The sequence below is a fragment of the Salmo salar genome, chromosome 25 (genome assembly GCF_965601325.2).
Source record: "Salmo salar chromosome 25, fSalSal1, whole genome shotgun sequence".
Taxonomy (NCBI): Eukaryota; Metazoa; Chordata; class Actinopteri; order Salmoniformes; family Salmonidae; genus Salmo; species Salmo salar.
In genome coordinates, this window is record NC_138315.1 from 43,813,291 (window position 1) to 43,831,807 (window position 18,517).

The window sequence follows — 18,517 nt, forward strand, 5'->3', positions numbered from 1 at the left end:
CTGAAGCTGGAGACTCATATCTCCCTCACTAGCTTTAAGCACCAGCTGTCAGAGCAGCTCACAGATCACTGCACCTGTACATAGCCCATCTGTAAATAGCCCATCCAACTACCCCATCCCCATACTGTTATTTATTTATTTTTCTCCTTTGCACCCCAGTATCTCTACTTGCACACTCATCTTCTGCACATCTATCACTCTATATTGTAATTATTTCGCCATTATGGCCTATTTATTGCCTTACCTCCCTTGTCCTACCTCATTTGCACACGCTGTATATAGACTTTTTATATTGTATTATTGACTGTATGTTTGTTTATTCAAATATGTAACTCTGTGTTGTTGTTTGTGTCGCACTGCTTTGCTTTATCTTGGCCAGGTCGCAGTTGTAAATGAGAACCTGTTCTCAGCTAGACTACCTGGTTAAATACAGGTGAAATAAATAAATAAATATACCAATCCCTTTCACTTTCCTTACCTACTACCCATCCCTTTCACTATCCTTACCCACTACCCATCCCTTTCCTACCCACCCCTTTCACTATCCGAACACACTACCCATCCCTTTCCTACCCATCCCTTTCACTATCCTTACCCACTACCCATCCCTTTCCTACCCACCCCTTTCACTATCCTTACCCACTACCCATCCCTTTCCTACCCACCCCTTTCACTATCCTTACCCACTACCCATCCCTTTCCTACCCACCCCTTTCACTATCCGAACACACTACCCATCCCTTTCCTACCCACCCCTTTCACTATCCGAACACACTACCCATCCCTTTCACTTTCCTTACACACAACACATCCCACCCTACCCACTACCCATCCCTTTCCTATCCGTACCCACTACCCATCCCTTTCCTATCCTTACCCAATACCCATCCCTTCCCACTACCCATCCCATCCCTTTCCTATCCTTACCCAATACGCATCCCTTCCCACTACCCATCCCTTTCACTATCCTTACCCACTACCCATCCCTTTCACTATCCTTTCACTTTCCTTACCCACTACCCATCTCTTTCACTATCCTTACCCACTACCCATCCCTTCCCTACCCACTACCCATCCCTTCCACTATCCTTACCCATTACCCATCCATTTTCTTTCCTTACCCACTACCCATTCCTTTCCTTGCCTTACCCACTACCCATTCCTTTCCGTTGATAAATATTGAAAGACATGTTTGAGCAGGGGAAAATTATGTATTTCTTTAAGGTAGATTTAGATTCCTTTTCTGTGTCAAAGACACAGACAGTCCTTATCACGACCTCCAGTATGTTTTTCCTATTAGACTATTCCCCAAGGACTAGACAATCTAACAAATGAATGTCAGTGTCCTCTCTGTGACTATGGTTTCCTCATCAATGGCACTCTAGGATGCGAGGGGCGAGGTGGGAGAGACAAATGCATTGAGCAGTAAGTGTGACCAGAATTTTCTGAAGGTGTAGGTTTTAAATGTGTTCTGGCATCAGGAGAGAAGCTTTAATCAGATCTACTACTGAATAGCCAGGCCTTCCATTATTATTACTAAAGGGAGTGGGGGAGGAAAATAAAGTATAAAAGCAGGACGAGCGACACAACCTATGAAACAGTCTCAAACTAAAGGTTGACTACACCAAGCCACTAACATACATTATTATCTCAACAATCACAAGCTCTATTGCAAATCCTTTAACAATTCCCAACCCTTGCCCTAATACGGAGAAAATCATGGAACCTCTACCACTCCCACCCCATTATAAGGAAAAAAGCACTTTACATAGTATTGCTCACTCTGTTCAGCTCTCTTGTGAAAGGCAAGTGTAGACTCAGACCAACCAGGCCTCTTTTCCGCACCTTTTGAACACTCTTGGGTTTCAGCAGTTCCGCATGAGAGCTTAGCACAACATTTCACAACATATTGTTATGACATCTCTTTACATCGTTACGTGAGAGTTATGATCTGTTATCTAATCAAAGGTACTGTAGGCTACGCTTAGCAGGCATGTGTCTGAACATACAGCATCTCTCTCTATCTCTGCATCTTGAGAACATCAGACCTGGTGTTTTCATGAGAGTTCTCTTCTCACCATGTGGCCTGTTATTTTATACAGCACGTCAAGGTGACATTTTGCAGCTAGAGTATTGGGCTAGAAAGGTCGCTGGTTCGAATCCCGGAGCCGACAAGGTGAAAACCTGTCACTGTGACCTTGAGCAAGGCACTTAACCCAAATTGCTCCAAGGGTGCTGGACAATGGTGACCCTGGCCATGATCCCATTCCCTGCGGTCGTCTCAGGGGGAGTTGGGATATACAAACAAACAAACAAATATCCATTACGCACTAGTACATGTGTGCAACAGGACAAATAAAAGCACCGCCCAAATTATTATTACTTTGACAACAGAAAACTCTAAAGAGGTTGTGAAAAATCTACCATATTAATTCATATAGGCCTATTTAGGCAAGGCATTTGAATCAAACCAGGTTGGGGTTGCATCACACCTTCATAGATTATCACTGGCTTTTCATGAACGTCACAGTAAAATAAGAAAGTAGGGAACAAGTATGGGAAAAGGCTCGAGGCAGTATGTAATAGTGTCTTTTGACACAACTGCTGAAGTATTGAATGGTCAAAATGGGTCACTAATGTGCAGTGGAAGATCCTGGCCAATCATAGGAAAACATATGGCCTCATAGAGATAAGAGAGGGGGGAAACCCAGCTCACAGACCACCTTTCTAGCTACACAGTGTTCTCAAACATGTACGTCTTAAACCACTTCATTAGGGTTTTCATTTTGTTTCCAAGTCTTCCGGTAACTCAAGCCACATGTCTGATGGAGCCCATATCATGTAGAGACCATTGTTTCCTGACCTCAGCACTGAATCATCTGTTAGTCAGACAGGAAGAACCACCGTAATCCTATCCGCTCACAGATGCTCGGTGAAATCCTGATCAGCCTACATACACACCCCACATACTGTATACTCCCCCCAACAGTTTAAGAACAAGGAAACATATATCCCTATCAACTCAGACATGCACCAGCCTGTACTGACTCATAGGAAGAGGCATGACACACTGGGGTATTAGATGGTTGAACACAAAGCAATAAGTGACATCATTCAGTCTGCTACTCCTGGCAACTGCAATAAAATGTGTCATTTGGCCCTTTGTTCAGTTTGCCCAAGGTGCATCCTATTTCTATCAATGTTTAACTCCTACACTACGCACAAACCCTTGTCTTAATTATTTTGAATGACACCATTGATGTTTATAAGGCTATGGTTTCATAATGACCTGGAAAGTATTGGAAGCCCCTATGAGATATAAACTTTTAATTCGAGTTTTGAAAAGTGGGACGCAGTATCTCTTTTTTAGCCCGACCAACGTTGTATTGTGGGTGAGGGAAAGCCTGATAGCTAGCCAGTCAGGGGCTGATGGAAGGAATGGGCAGGGAGGAGGCATTGCTTCTCCAGATATAGCACCGCAAGTTGAAGCACACCAATTTCTCCAAGTGACAGTGGACAGGACTTTGGGATTAACCTGTGGCTGAGGCTCCAGCCAAGTACATTTGTCATCTCAACGCTGTGTCATGCATTAGTGCAGAGACATTTCCTCACATGCTCCACTGTTTGTCACTGTATCCCCATGCAGTGCCAGAGCCTGTCTGGGAGTGGTGAAACTGCACTTCATGTGTGCAACTGAACTGAATCCCAAGAGAATAAATGTCTCTTTCCAGCAGAGACGTAAACATCTAGCTGAGTGTTTGTATCGCTCTGATGAAGTTAAAGCTGAATATGTAGGCTATGACAATGTTTTACACCGAATATGTATTCATTTGTTCACTCTGACTGGCATGCACAAAGTGGCTATGACATGAATAGGAATTGAAAGAAAGTGAAAGTAAATAACATACAAGGTTCTTAGATGGGAGACTTGACCAATATATAGATAAAGCTAATTTATGTCATGTTATGGTACTGTATCTCTTGTGCAATTGATTTAACTGCGAAATGGTGTCACTTTCCGTATAGTACCAGAGCCTTGACTCGTGTTCTTGCACTTTCCTGGTTTACTATTCGGATTTTTTTCTCAGTTTGTATAATTCTGTCTGCAAAAGCAGAAAACTTAACCTGTTACATTGATACGCCAAACAACACTCCTTCCGTGGCCTCCAACTGCTTTTAAATGCTTGTAAAACTAAGTGCATGCTGCCTGCACCCTCCCGCCCAACTAGCATCACTACTCTGGACGGTTCTGACCTAGAATATGTGGACAACTACAAATACCTAGGTGTCTGGTTAGACTGTAAACTCTCCTTCCAGACTCACATTATGCATCTCCAATCCAAAATTAAATATAGACTTGGCTTCCTATTTCGCAACAAAGCCCCCTTCACTCATGCCGCCAAACATACCCTCGTAAAACTGACTATCCTACCGATCCTTCACTTTGGAGATGTCATTTACAAAATAGCCCCCAACAGTCTACTGAGCAAACTGGATGTAGTCTATCACAGTGCCATCCGTTTTATCACCAAAGCCCCATATACTAGCCACCACTGCGACCTCTATGCTCTCATTGGCTGGCCCTCACTACATATCCGTCGCCAAACGCACTGGCTCCAGGTCATCTATAAGTCTTTGCTAGGTAAAGCCCCGCCTTATCTCAGCTCACTGGTCACCATAGCAACACCCACCAGTAGCATGCGCTCCAGCAGGGATATTGCACTGGTCATCCCCAAAGCCAACACTTCCTTTGGCTGCCTTTCCTTCCAGTTCTCTGCTGCCAATGACTGGAACAAACTGCAAAAATCTCTGAAGCTGGAGTCTTATATCTCCCTCTCTTACTTTAAGCATCAGCTGTCAGAGCAGCTTACCGATCACTGCACCTGTACACAGCCAATCTGTAAATAGCACACCCGACTACCTCATCCCCATATTATTACTTACCCTCTTGCTCTTTTGCACCCTAGTATCTCTACTTGCACATCATCGTCTGCACATACAGTGGGGAGAACAAGTATTTGATACACTGCCGATTTTGCAGGTTTTCCTACTTACAAAGCATGTCGAGGTCTGTAATTTTTATCATAGGTACACTTCAACTGTGAGAGATGGAATCTAAAACAAAAATCCAGAAAATCACATTGTATGATTTTTAAGTAATTAATTTGCATTTTATTGCATGACATAAGTATTTGATCACCTACCAACCAGTAAGAATTCCGGCTCTCACAGACCTGTTAGTTTTTCTTTAAGAAGCCCTCCTGTTCTCCACTCATTACCTGTATTAACTGCACCTGTTTGACCAGGAGTCCCATAGGGTAGTGCACAATTGGCCCGGCGTCATCCAGGTTAGGGGAGGGTTTGTCCAGGGGGGCTTTAATTGGCTCATCACGCTCTAGCAGCTCCTTGTGGTGGGCCGGGTGCCTGCAGGCTGACTGGGGTTATCAGTTGAACTGTGTTTCCTCTGACACGTTGGAGCGGCTGGCTTCCGGGTTAAGAGGGCGGGTGTTAAGTAGCGTGGTCAGGCAGGTCATGTTTCGGAGGACGCATGACGCCACCTTTGCCTTTTCCAAGCCCATTGGGGAGTTGCAGTGATGAGACAAGATTGCAATTGGATATCATGAAATAGGCGGTAAAATACAAATAAACGAATTCCTGATGAATGGAGAGAATATATGTAGGGGGAAACAAAACACCAGTCTCAACGTCAACAGTGAAGAGGTGACTCCGGGATGCTGGCCTTCTAGGCAGAGTTCCTCTGTCCAGTGTCTGTGTTTTTTTTGCCAGTGGCTCAGGTGGTTGTTGTCCTTGATGATATTTTTGGACTTCCTGTGACATCGGGTGCTGTAGGTGTCCTGGAGGGCAGGTAGTTTGCCCCCGGTGATGCGTTGGGCAGACCGCACCACCCTCTGGAGAGCCCTGTGGTTGCGGGCGGTGCAGTTGCCGTACCAGGCGGTGATACAGTCCAACAGGATGCTCTCAATTGTCCATCTGTAAACGTTTATGAGGGTTTTAGGTGCTAAGATACATTTCTTCAGCCTCCTGAGGTTGAAGAGGTGCTGTTGCATGGGTGAACAGTCATGGGTGAACAGGGAGTACAGGAGGGGGCTGAGCACGCATGGGACCAACACTTTACATGTTGTTTTTGTTCAGTGTATATAAACTGACATTATACGCACCGGAGTTGCATATCACATTTAACAAACCAAACATTGATGTAAAAAGTAAAAACTCAAACCAGTCCGTGCATCAATATCGGTATATAGTAAAATATGGTATTCTGCCCGCCCTATTACAACATAGTAAATATTAGTTCAATTATCTTTCTCAAATCTTGAGGGAAGGTAATGCAATTGCCTCGATGTTCAATGTTCAAGCTCCAAGTTCAGCTGCATTAACATTTCAATGTGCCTTTACGAACACCAATCTATTTTGAAAACACCTTTTTAAACGTTTATGACAATAACAACCCTGTTAGGATCAGTTCATCTTGCATTTATGTGATGGATGCAGATATGCTGCTTTCAGAGCTGCCTGGCAGAGAAGACAGATAAAATGTTCAATGGACAGTAAGCCAGCATATTGATTGCTGTAGTTAAAGCGGTCTTATAAGCTTGTACCAGACGGCTCCTTGCCAGAACAATCCCAAGGAGCATGCTGCAGCGGCCCAGTGCAGTCAAAATTCGGTTTTTCCTCTGATTTACATCCTATTGTACAACAGCTGATGAAACTAACTGTAAAAGTATTAACGAATTTGATCTGTGTAATTTCCTAATAGTTGTTGGTTGAAAATACAATATACACAGGATGTTCTAATCAGCAGTTTGCATAGGAGTTTGGGTTATCATGGTGACATCACCATGAGGTACCATGCAGTAAATGAGTTAATAGACCAATGACAAAGAGAGTTCCAAACCTCTGCCAATAACAGCTAGTTTTCAGTTTTCCCCTCCCCACTTAGACCACTCACACAGTCCTAGCTGAATTCTTGCTTGAGAAAGTGTTTTGCTAAAAAGCTATTTTTACCCATTTTAATTTAAATCTATTACAGTAAGGTTGTTACACAGAAATTATATGATATTGATATAAAAATGGCTACATTGGGCCTTTAAATTGCCTGCAGGTGAGATTTATGGTCATTTAAATGGACACTGTCCCAATAAAAACGTTTAGGGCCGAACACTGACTAAGTGTTGAAATCATTGCACATGTTCACTGGTCAAACCCAAAGCCACTCTTTTATAGATCTCAGCAGGTGATCTAGCTACTGTAGCCTACCTCACAAACTCACAATACACTAAAACAGAGTTACAGTAAGCTTTCCTGAAGTCAAACTCCATAATATATAAGCTAAAAGCTAATTAAAAATGGCACATGCTAAGCAATTTCCTTTTGCATATCACCTGGGGTTTTAGCACAAAGGACCATATCAAACACTGAGTGAACAGCTTATTAAATTTCCCCACAAATTCATGAGTGAGAGACTGTTTATGCTGTTCACCTCTACCAGATGATTAGAGGGGCATTAAGATTGAAGTCCATTTCAAAGTTGATACTAATGTTGTGTTTGTAAAAGGGCAGGGAATTCTTCTACTGTTTTTCCTCTAATATACTGAAAAAAATAGCAACGCAACATGCAACCATTTCAAAGATTTTGCTGAATTACAGTTCATATAAGGAAGTTAGTCAACTTAAATGAATTCATTAGGCCCTAATCTATGGATTTCACATGAATTGCCAGGCCAACCCACTGGGGAGCCAGACCCAGCCAATCAGAAGGAGTTTTTATTACAGACAGAAATCCCCCCCCTCCCCTCCTCTGATGATCACGCAGGTGAAGAAGCCGGATGTGGAGGTCCTGGGGTGGCGTGGTTATACGTGGTCTGCGGTTGTGAAGCCAATTGGACGTACTGCCAAATTCTCTAAAATGATGTTGGAGGCGGTTTATGGTAGAGAAATTAACATTAATTTCTCTGGCAACAGCTAAGGTGGACATTCCTGCAGTCAGCATGAAAAATTGCACGCTCCCTCAAAACTTGAGACATCTGTGGCATTGTGTGAAGAAAAAAATGCACATTTTAGAGTGGCCTTTTATTGTCCCCCAGCATCATGCTGTTTAATCAGCTTCTTGATATGCCATACCTGTCAGGTTGATGGATTATCTTTACAAAGGATAAAATGCTCACTAACAGGGATGTAAACACATTTTTGAGAAATAAGCTTTTTGTGCGTATGGAACATTTCTGGGTTCTTTTATTTCAGCTTTACATGTTGCGTTTATATTTTTGTTCAGTGTACTTCCAAATGTACTTCCAAATGATATAACCTGTTTTGCATAGTACAGAAATCAAACACTGCTTATGGGCACTCAAGCAACGTCATGGTTGTGATATAGAGACCCATTGCTTGTTGTGTATGTGTGTTTGTGTAAATCATTACAAGTTAATAATGAGTGTGTACACTGTGAGGTGCCCTAAAAATGTAAACATGCAAAAAGGCAACAAACTTGTTAAAGACAAAATGTATAGTGTCTAAATGTACATAAAAGGTTGAATTCAGTGTTTGGATTAAACAATACATATTTTACAGATGTAGGATCTTCATTTGAGCCAGTTTGCTACAGCAGGAAAATAATCCTACAGCAACAAGATATGTGGAATTATTATGTGGAATTATAATTAATGGACATTTTTGTAGGAGTTTATACATTTTTCGTAAAGTTCTCCTGCAACAGGGTGATCAAATTAAGATCCGACATCTGAAGCAGTCATATCACAGCTTTGGCCCAGATGTAGGCCATATCCTAGTGATGTTTGCATTACTCAAGGTAACACACTTTACATTAAAACACATACAGTAATAAAGTGGAAATAAAATGGCAATAGTACAGTAACAAGTTATATCCCAGTAAAATACTAATATGAGGGGATTTAAATTCTATTGCAGACTATTGAACTTGATATGTCTTCTAAGGAACCTCAATGACAGGCCGTCGAGGATACCTGGCCAGGCTTGCCCTACAGTATATTTTGTACCATCCCTTTTACGCGTCATATTGTAACACTAGCCATATGAAATGTCCACCAATTGGTCCCTGACATTAGCCTACTCATCACGCTACCTTATTAACAACCTTTGAGACTATTGCAACCTGGCATAAGGAACTCCCAGCTGCAGCTCTGACCAGGGTATGAACTGTGCGCCATCTGGACTTTAGCCCAAATGCCAAAGATGATGTTTCACATCCGCAAGAATCGAATTGAGACTAAGGGTTCACCCAAATAGCTGTGTCCAACATGACATGAGTTATACATGGTGCTAAGACTTGTCATTTTGACCCCAGGGTCATATTTTTTAACACAGACCAAAGGTGGATTATTAAATTCTTCAGATTTTTCATGAATTTGTCAATCAACTTATTCTTAACAAATCTAAATCATTGTTTAGTGTTTATGTATTAATGTGTACTTTTTAAAATGCAAGTCCTTTGGGGTCGTTTTGATCCCAGCCAACAACAGTTCTGCCTATAGTAATTTGATGAATCTGACCTTTATTTGAATTTAGGTTTCTCTGGAGACATAATAACAAGATATCCATAACACCAGAGGGTGGATGGGGACCTGTATCAGTAATTTGGACCAGATAGACAGATCATCTACAGAGATATATCTCCCCATGTATGCCCAAGATTGTACTTTTCTGTACCACATATCGTACGACTGCGTACAAAACCAAAATTACCTACGTTATGTGCATATACCATTTTGCCAATAGTATAAATACTTAATAGTACTTCAATACAGAACTCAGATACGCTCTGAATCTACATACAGTTGAAGTCAGAAGTTTACATACACTTAGGTTGGAGACATTAAAACTAGTTTTTCAACCACTCCACAAATTTCTTGTTAACAAACTATAGTTTTGGCAAGTCGGTTAAGACATCTACTTTGTGCATGACACGTCATTTTTCCAACAATTGTTTACAGACAGATGTTTCACTTAGAATTCACTGTTTCACAATTCCAGTAGGTCAGAAGTTTACATACACTAAGTTGATTGTGCATTTAAACAGCTTGGAAAATTTCAGAAAATGTTGTCATGGCTTTAGATAAAGCTTCTGATAGGCTAATTGACATCATTTTAGTCAATTGGAGGTGTACCTGTGGATATATTTCAAGGCCTCCTTCAAACTCAGTGCCTCTTTGCTTGACATGATGGAGAAAATCAAAAGAAATCCGCAATTTTTGACCTCCACAAGTCTGGTTCATCCTTGGGAGCAATTTCCAAATGCCTGAAGGTACCACATTCATCTGTACAAACAATAGTACGTAAGTATAAACACCATGGGACCACGCAGTCAACATAACGCTCAGGAAGGAGATGCGTTCTGTGTCCTAGAGATGAACGTACTTTGGTGCGGAAAGTGCAAATCAATCCCAGAACAGCAGCAAAGGACCTTGTGAAGATGCTGGAGGAAACAGGTACAAAAGCATCTATATCCACAGTAAAACGAGTCCTATATCGACATAACCTGAAACGCCGCTCAGCAAGGAAGAAGCCACTGCTCCAAAACCACCATAAAAAAAGCCAGACTACGGTTTGCAACTGCACATGGGGACAAAGATCGTACTTTTTGGAGAAATGTTCTCTGGTCTAATGAGACAAAAATAGAACTGTTTGGCCATAATGACCATTATTATGTTTGGAGGAAAAAGGGGGAGGCTTGCAAGCCGAAGAACACCATCCCAACCATAAAGCACGGGGGTGGCAGCATCGTGTTGTGGGGGTGCTTTGCTGCACTAGGAACTGGTGCCCTTCACAAAATAGATGGCATCATGAAGTAGGAAAATTATGTGGATAAATTGACGCAACATCTCAAGACATCAGTCAGGAAGTTAAAGCTTGGTCGCAAATGGGTCTTCCAAATGGACAATGACCCCAAGCATACTTCCAAAGATGTGGCAAAATGGCTTAAGAACAACAAAGTCAAGGTATTGGAGTTGCCATCACAAAGCCCTGACCTCAATCCTATAGAAAATCTGTGGGCAGAACTGAAAAAGTGTGTGCGAGCAAGGAAGCCTACAAACCTGACTCAGTTACACCAGCTCTGTCAGGAGGAATGGGTCAAAATTCACCCAACTTATTGTGGGAAGCTTGTGGGAGGCTACCCGAAACATTTGACCCAAGTTAAACAATTTAAAGGCAATGCTACCAAATACTAATTGAGTGTATGTAAACTTCTGACCCACTGGGAATGTGATGAAAGAAATAAAAGCTGAAATAAATCTCTCTACTATTATTCTAACATTTCACATTCTTAAAATAAAGTGGTGATCCTAACTTACCTAAGACAGAGAATTTTTACTCAGATTAAATGTCAGGAATTGTGAAAACTGAGTTTAAATGTATTTGCCTGAGGTGTACGTACTCTTCCAGACTGTATAGAGCCGTATTGGTGTGTATTCTCAGAAAAATAGTTATTCTAGGGCAAATCTAAAAAAGTCTTCATTTGAATCCAGGTTTCTCTGGGGTCATTATATAAGGGGCAGTGCAGTTAACTTGATTTTTCCCCCTGATATTTCCACACTATCAGGTCGAAATAACGCCCTGAATTTGTGAAAATTATGATAACGCCCTTTTTGTGTAAAAGCAATTATTACTCTTTTGCCTGGAATTTCTGCCTGTTCATGTGGGATGGAGTTTTTGGCTCAGATCATGATGTCACAATCTGATCTGATTATAATACATCAATGACCATTCATCTGGGTAAGGGGGTGGGCTCTATCAGGGCTGTGTAAGTAAAATTTGTAAAATTAGTTTCCTAACGCCCACATGATCAGACAGCATTTCAATGGCCAAAAGAAGCTCAGGGAAATAAATTTAAAAAACTTTTTTTCATTAAATAAACACACAGAGTGATTTGTTAGGCATAAAGCGATGATTTAAAAATACAAATAAAAAGACTGCATGGGGGCTTTAAGTTGTACATATCATCATTGAAGTGGAGGTGGACCTGTATCAGTGATTTAGACCAGATAGACTGATCATCTGCAGAGATGGAGCACCTCATGTACTCGCCTGTCGTTAGCATTGGTTATAACTACGTATGGCCGTGTACAAAATTTAAATGACCTTAGATATATTCTTAGTTGCAGTCAAAGCTGCTCATAAAAGTCTGTCAGTGGTATGAATACTGCCTGACGACTCAAACTGAATTTTACTGCTGCTCTATGTTCGATACATTCTTCAGTCTGAGACGACCATCGTTGAAGTCGGTTGTGGTGACGTCAAAATGAGGGGTGTTGTACAAAACAAAGTCATCAGTGATTGGATTAACTCTAACCAATCAAAGTATCAAAGCCAATGACTAATTTTCAAAACGCGGCTTTGCGCATGTGTGTTCTGGCTCTGGTCCAACCCATCGTTTTATGGAACCAATCACAATATTTAGAAAGTGTTTGCATTCTATAAATTGTCAGGGAGGTACTCAGATCCAGACTCATTGCGAAGAAGGAACTAACGTCTGTGGGCGTAGCGTAGAGTTTGGCCGGCACTAGGACTCTGGGTAGTCCCGTGTAGCTCAGTTGGCAGAGCATGATGCTTGCAACGCCAGCGTTGTGGGTTTGATTCCCAAAGGGGGCTAGTATGAAAATGTATGCACTTACAACTGTAAGTTGCTCTGGATAGGAGCATCTGCTAAATTACGTAAATGCAAATGTGTAGCCAGGCAAATTAATACTTTGTAGAACTGTAATATAGAAACTAGCTACCCTCTGTACAAATAATGCTGAATGGCTGTGTATCCTCCCCCCAAAATAGAATTCCTATGATACCCTCCAACATTCTATATGTGGAACTTGTTATGATATGTTGGGTGCTATACCATTTGGTTTTATGCTTTTTGATGCATGTTGCCATAGCCCATACGACTCCCATTGTTTCATTAACAGCGTTGCTAATGCTGACTTGGCTGTGCCCTGTGGTTTTTAATCACATAAATATGCCAAAATGTATATTTACTTCAAATTCGGAAAACTAAATGATGCTTGAATCAAATGATGGTAACTCTGCTTTTTAGTACTTATGTCAATTGAACTTTGGAAAAAAACTGCACATTATATCAAGGAAGATATTTTGGGGGGGCTTTACAGAATAAGCAAATTAAGTGTTTCCTAATTTAGCTAAAATAACAGTCTGTTTTGGTAATTTTTTCCCCAGATAACATTGTTGACATGTCTAATGATATTTTGATGATAATTAAATGTATATTTTGCTTTTTCCAATAGTTTCTTCTTGGGGTCAAAATGACCCCAGTTGGTGATCAATGTGATAAATGGCCTAAAGCTTGGAAAGAGGTTCCCTACCATGTCTTTTAAAAAGTCAAGGAGAATGCACAGCATTGGAAAACGGAAAAGGGAAATCAAATGACTTAGTCCTTAGGCTATGTAGTTAAACAAGTGGCAGGATATATGGACAACTGACCAGGCACAATTAAAATATGACAATACATAATAATAGCCTAATTTTAAGTGGGACGTTTAATAGTTGTCCACATGGAATTGTATGGAATTTTACGCGTGTTCGTCAAGCACATCTGCGCACAAACACTAGGCTATAATTAACTATTAACAATGGTTAAGCCCCTTACGAAAAAGATTGCAGTCAGAGTGCAGTTTAACTGTAGTACAATGCAATATAAGTGCAGTTAAAGTGCAGTCAGTATGCTGCAAATCCTTCGTCCAAAAGAACACCTTTTTTTTACTACAATAATTCGGCAGTTTTACTGAAATTACAGTGCGGTATAGTTCAACTGCAGTTCAATTCTGCAATTACTGCGTCCAAATACCACAGTCGACTGCAGTTACTGCACTTTTACTGCAGTTTCAAAACTGCAATACTTTTTTTGTAAGGTTTTGTGTCAACATAACCCAACTAAAGCTGAGAGAAATGTAGCGTGAAAGTGGCATAACTCCGTTTTCTGTTTATCCATTTTTGGGATATCAAGCGCCATCATTTGATTTTGAATTTGCTAAATCCAAATTACTCACGGGCTTCGGGGAAAATAGTCTATTCGGGGGAAATATTGAAAGACATACATCTTGAAACAACTAATTTACACAACTGTAGATCGTTGAATGCAAAGTCCAACTCGAACTCATGGACATACAAGGGAGAAAACGATATATCAACAAGTAAGAATTCTTATCTTACCTATTCCAGAGTCTGAATCACAAGATCCCAAATAAGCGGAATGAAGTAAAACAATGCATGGAATCCACCAGCTATTCATTGCAGACATGTCAGCGGTCGGAGAAGTAGACTACAGTAAAGTTGCTGTAAAACCTTCATGAACTTTTGTTTAAGAGACTGATGATGGTAGCTGATCACCCACGCACTTCCGGTTAGTACTAGACTGGCTATATTTACTCTCCTTGATGGTGAGCTGGACACAAACTCTTAAAACGGTTCATGTGACATTTTTCGAAATGAATACTAAATAACTTTATTTCTAGTTTCGTTATCATTATTGGTTTGACCAGGTCTCTCTTGAAAGTTAGATTTTATCTCAATGAGACTACATATTTTTAATTTATCTAGGCAAGTCAGTTAAGAACAAATTCTTATTTACATTGACAGCCTACCCTGGACCAATTGTGCACCACCCAATGGGACTCCCAATCACAGCCACATGTGATACAGCCTGGATTTGAACCAGGGACTATAGTGATGTCACTTGCACTGAGATGCAGTGCCTTAGACCACTGTGCCACTTGGGAGACTAATTTGGATAATTAAAGGTTAAATATATAGAGAGCTCTATATAGAGAGATATATATATATATCACTTTCATTATTCACTCCTAAGCCTTCTACTATGGATGATAGTGGGGTGTTGAATTTGTGTATGAATATTAGCTTACACTAATAATATGAATAGATTGGGCTCCTGAGTGGCGCAACGGTCTAAGGCACTGCATCTCAGTGCAAGAGGTGTCACTACAGACCCTGGTTTGAATCCAGGCTGTATCACATCCAGCCGTGATTGGGAGTCCCATAGGGTGGCACACAATTGGTCCAGGGTAGGTGGTCATTATAAATAAGAATTTGTTCTTAACTGACATGCCTAGTTAAATCAATTTAAAAATGTATTTAACTAGGCTCAATCTTCATTACATTCTATATCTTCATTACATTCTGGAGGCTACTGTGACCATACATAAGCACTATTACATTGCAATAATGCATTGAAAGTAAGCTACAAATGCCTCAATGTGATTTAGAGTTTTTATGTTATGGTAATGATGAGTGGTTATTGCATATTATTCTTCTCTCTATAACACTTTTCTTTTCTAATGTTTACCAAAATCAGGTATTATATATTAGAAAGAAAACCTGTTGATACGTGTAAAGTTATTATTATTGTTGATCTTCCAAATGTACAGCTGTCACCTTTCATATTTGGAACTATTTGGAAACCAAAGGAACTTCTCTCTCCATAACATGGGATGTGATGAACAGTGGCAAGCTATGCCCTCCGGTCACATCTTGTCAGCACTCTCTATACCTTAATCTGCCACTATTCATTCCACTGCAATGAAATACTCACATCTGAAGCATATTACTTGTTCTGTTTTTGCCAGAAACTCCATCAAAGTGTCTATCTCATTCAGGGAACTTGTACATGGCTGGTGGTCTTTGGGAACACTTCAGATAAAAGCAGAATCCTAGCTTGTATTGAAAATCTGGGATCAATCTGGAAAATTGGATTGTTGTAGGCTTTGGATTAAGCTGTAGGGAAAACATTTGTATTTATTTTTATTTATTTCATATTTATTTAACCAGGTAGGCTAGTTGAGAACAAGTTCTCATTTGCAACTGCGACCTGGCCAAGATAAAGCAAAGCAGTTCGACACATACAACAACACAGAGTTACACATGGAATAAACAAACATATAGTCAATAATACAGTAGAACAAAAGAAAACAAAAAGTCTATATACAGTGAGTGCAAATGAGGTAAGTTAAGGCAATAAATAGGCCATGGTGGCGAAGTAATTACAATAAGGCAATTAAACACTGGAATGGTAGATGTGCAGAAGATGAATGTGCAAGTAGAGATACTGGGGTGCAAAGGAGCAAGATAAATAAATAAATAAATAAATACAGTATGGGGATGAGGTAGGTAGATAGATGGGCTGTTTACAGATTGGCTATGTACAGGTGCAGTGATCTGTGAGCTGCTCTGACAGCTGGTACTTAAAGCTAGTGAGGGAGATATGAGTCTCCAGCTTCAGAGATTTTTGCAGTACAATGTACATGCAATGTACTATAGGCCTGTACTCAACCAGTCTAGATCACTTGCACAATGTTAAACTGATCAAACAATGAAATTACTGTATGGTAGCTGATACCTGTGTAAGCTAGGCCTTCACAGGGGATATTTCAGTGAGAAGGCATACAAGGATGGTACAGCATATTTCTGCCTAAGGTGAGTGCTTTTATTTGCAAGTGAAGAATAAATAGGGGCCAAACTTCTTTAGCCTACAATATTGACAATATAACAAACTGGAGCAAATTAATAAGTCTACAGCTAAATAATTTACCCAGGCTCCATCATGTCTGTTGTGGGACAGCACCTACCAACCACCACCTGTCTGGCCAGGACAGAACGACAAGGGTTTCAATACTTTTTTACACATAATGCAATTCACCAGGGAACGTTCTATTATACAGTGCCAGTCAAAAGTTTGGACACACCTACTCATTCAAGGGTTTTTCTTTATTTCTACTATTTTCTACATTGTAGGATTATAGTGAAAACATCAAAACTATGAAATAACACATATGGAACAGTGTAGTAACCAAAACAAAGTGTTAAACAGATATATTTTATATCTGAGATTCTTCAAAGTAGCTACCCTTTGCCTTGATGACAGCTTTACACACTCTTGGCATTCTTCTTAGGAGATAGCCTAACTGTGAGTCAGATCTAGAGGAATTTCATTTAAATCTACCTGTATGGTATAAGCATTACGTATAACATGTAATGCTTGATGGAAGTGATGTATTATCCTGGTCCAGAAAATCCTCAGGTAGGGGAAAGTAGGGTAAATTGAGCCATTCCTTTTTACATTCAGCATCACTCTGTCAAGGGAAATACTGTATAGCGTTATTTTTAACAAAGATATCTATACATATATTTCAGGGTGTTGTCTCCCTGAAAGTAATCAGAATTCATGTAAACATTACAGTTTTTAACTTGTCCAGAACTTGTCCAAAAAAAGTGGTCTCTTGGCACAACTTAGCCTGGGTATGGGGTAAATAGGGCAACTTGAACAGCGTAAGTTAAGCCAAGCAACCTACACATTTCTGTACTGAATGAAATATTACCAGTACCTTTTTAAAACCATGTCTATCTTTATTTTCCAAACACAATTCAACAAAATCACAATCCCTTTTTGTCTGTTTTTTATTTTTAATTTTTAATTTCACCTTTATTTAACCAGGTAGGCTAGTTGAGAACAAGTTCTCATTTACAACTGCGAACTGGCCAAGAAAAAGCAAAGCAGTGCGACACAAACAACAACACAGAGTTACACATGGAATGAACAAACATACAATCAATAATACAGTAGAACAAAAGAAAGTCTTCCCTGTAGCGTAGAGCATGGTGTTTGCAACGCATGGTGTTCGCAACGCCAGGGTTGTGGGTTCGATTCCCACGGGGGGCCAGCACAGAAAAAATGAAATGAAATGTATGCATTCACTACTGTAAGTCGCTCTGGATAAGAGCGTCTGCTAAATGACTAAAATGTAAATGTAAAGTCTATATAGAGTGTGTGCAAATGGCATGAGGAGGTAAGGCAATAAATAGGCCATGGTAGCAAGTAATTACAATTTAGCAGATTAACACTGGACTGATAGATGTGCAGATGATGATGTGCAAGTAGAAATACTGGTGTGCAAAAGAGCAGAAAAGTAAATATAAACAATATGGGGATGAGGTAGGTAGGTAGGTAGATTGGATGGGCTATGTTCAGCTGCAGCGATCGATTAGCAGCTCGGATAGCTAATGTTTAAAGTTAGTGAGGGAAATGTAAGTCACCAGCTTCAGTGGTTTTTGCAATTCGTTCCAGTCATTGGCAGCAGAGTACTGGAAGGAAAGGCGTTCCAAAGAGGCTTTGGGGATGACCAGTAAGAAATACCTGCTGGAACGCGTGCTACGGGTGGGTGTTGTTATTGTGACCAGTGAGCTGAGATAAGGCGGAGCTTTACCTAGCAAAGACTTATAGATGACCTGGAGCCAGTGGTGGTGACAGTGTTACCTAGCCTCAGTGCAGTGGGCAGCTGGGAGGAGGTGCTCTTGTTCTCCATGAACTTTACAGTGTCCCAAAACGTTTTGGAGTTAGAGCTACAGGATGCAAATTTCTATGTTAAAAAGCTGACCTTTTTTTTAGGGCAGTCAAGTCTGGAGTGAACCAAGGGCTATATCTGTTCTTAGTTATACATTTTTT

At 40.5% G+C, this 18,517-nt stretch overlaps 1 protein-coding gene across 2 annotated transcripts in view; it reads right to left on the reverse strand.

Annotated features, from left to right (window-relative positions):
• Window positions 1-14,433, reverse strand: part of tfpia (tissue factor pathway inhibitor a) — a 49,676-nt gene extending 35,243 nt beyond the window's left edge. Inside the window, exon 1 of one of the 2 annotated variants that reach the window (XM_014174531.3) lies at window positions 14,215-14,433. In XM_014174531.3, coding sequence (XP_014030006.1) covers window positions 14,215-14,302 — 88 coding nt within the window. In that variant the 5' untranslated portion in view covers window positions 14,303-14,433. The remainder of the gene's footprint in view (window positions 1-14,214) is intronic. The other variant, XM_014174532.3, reaches the window with a different exon arrangement.
• Window positions 14,434-18,517: the final 4,084 nt, after the last annotated feature.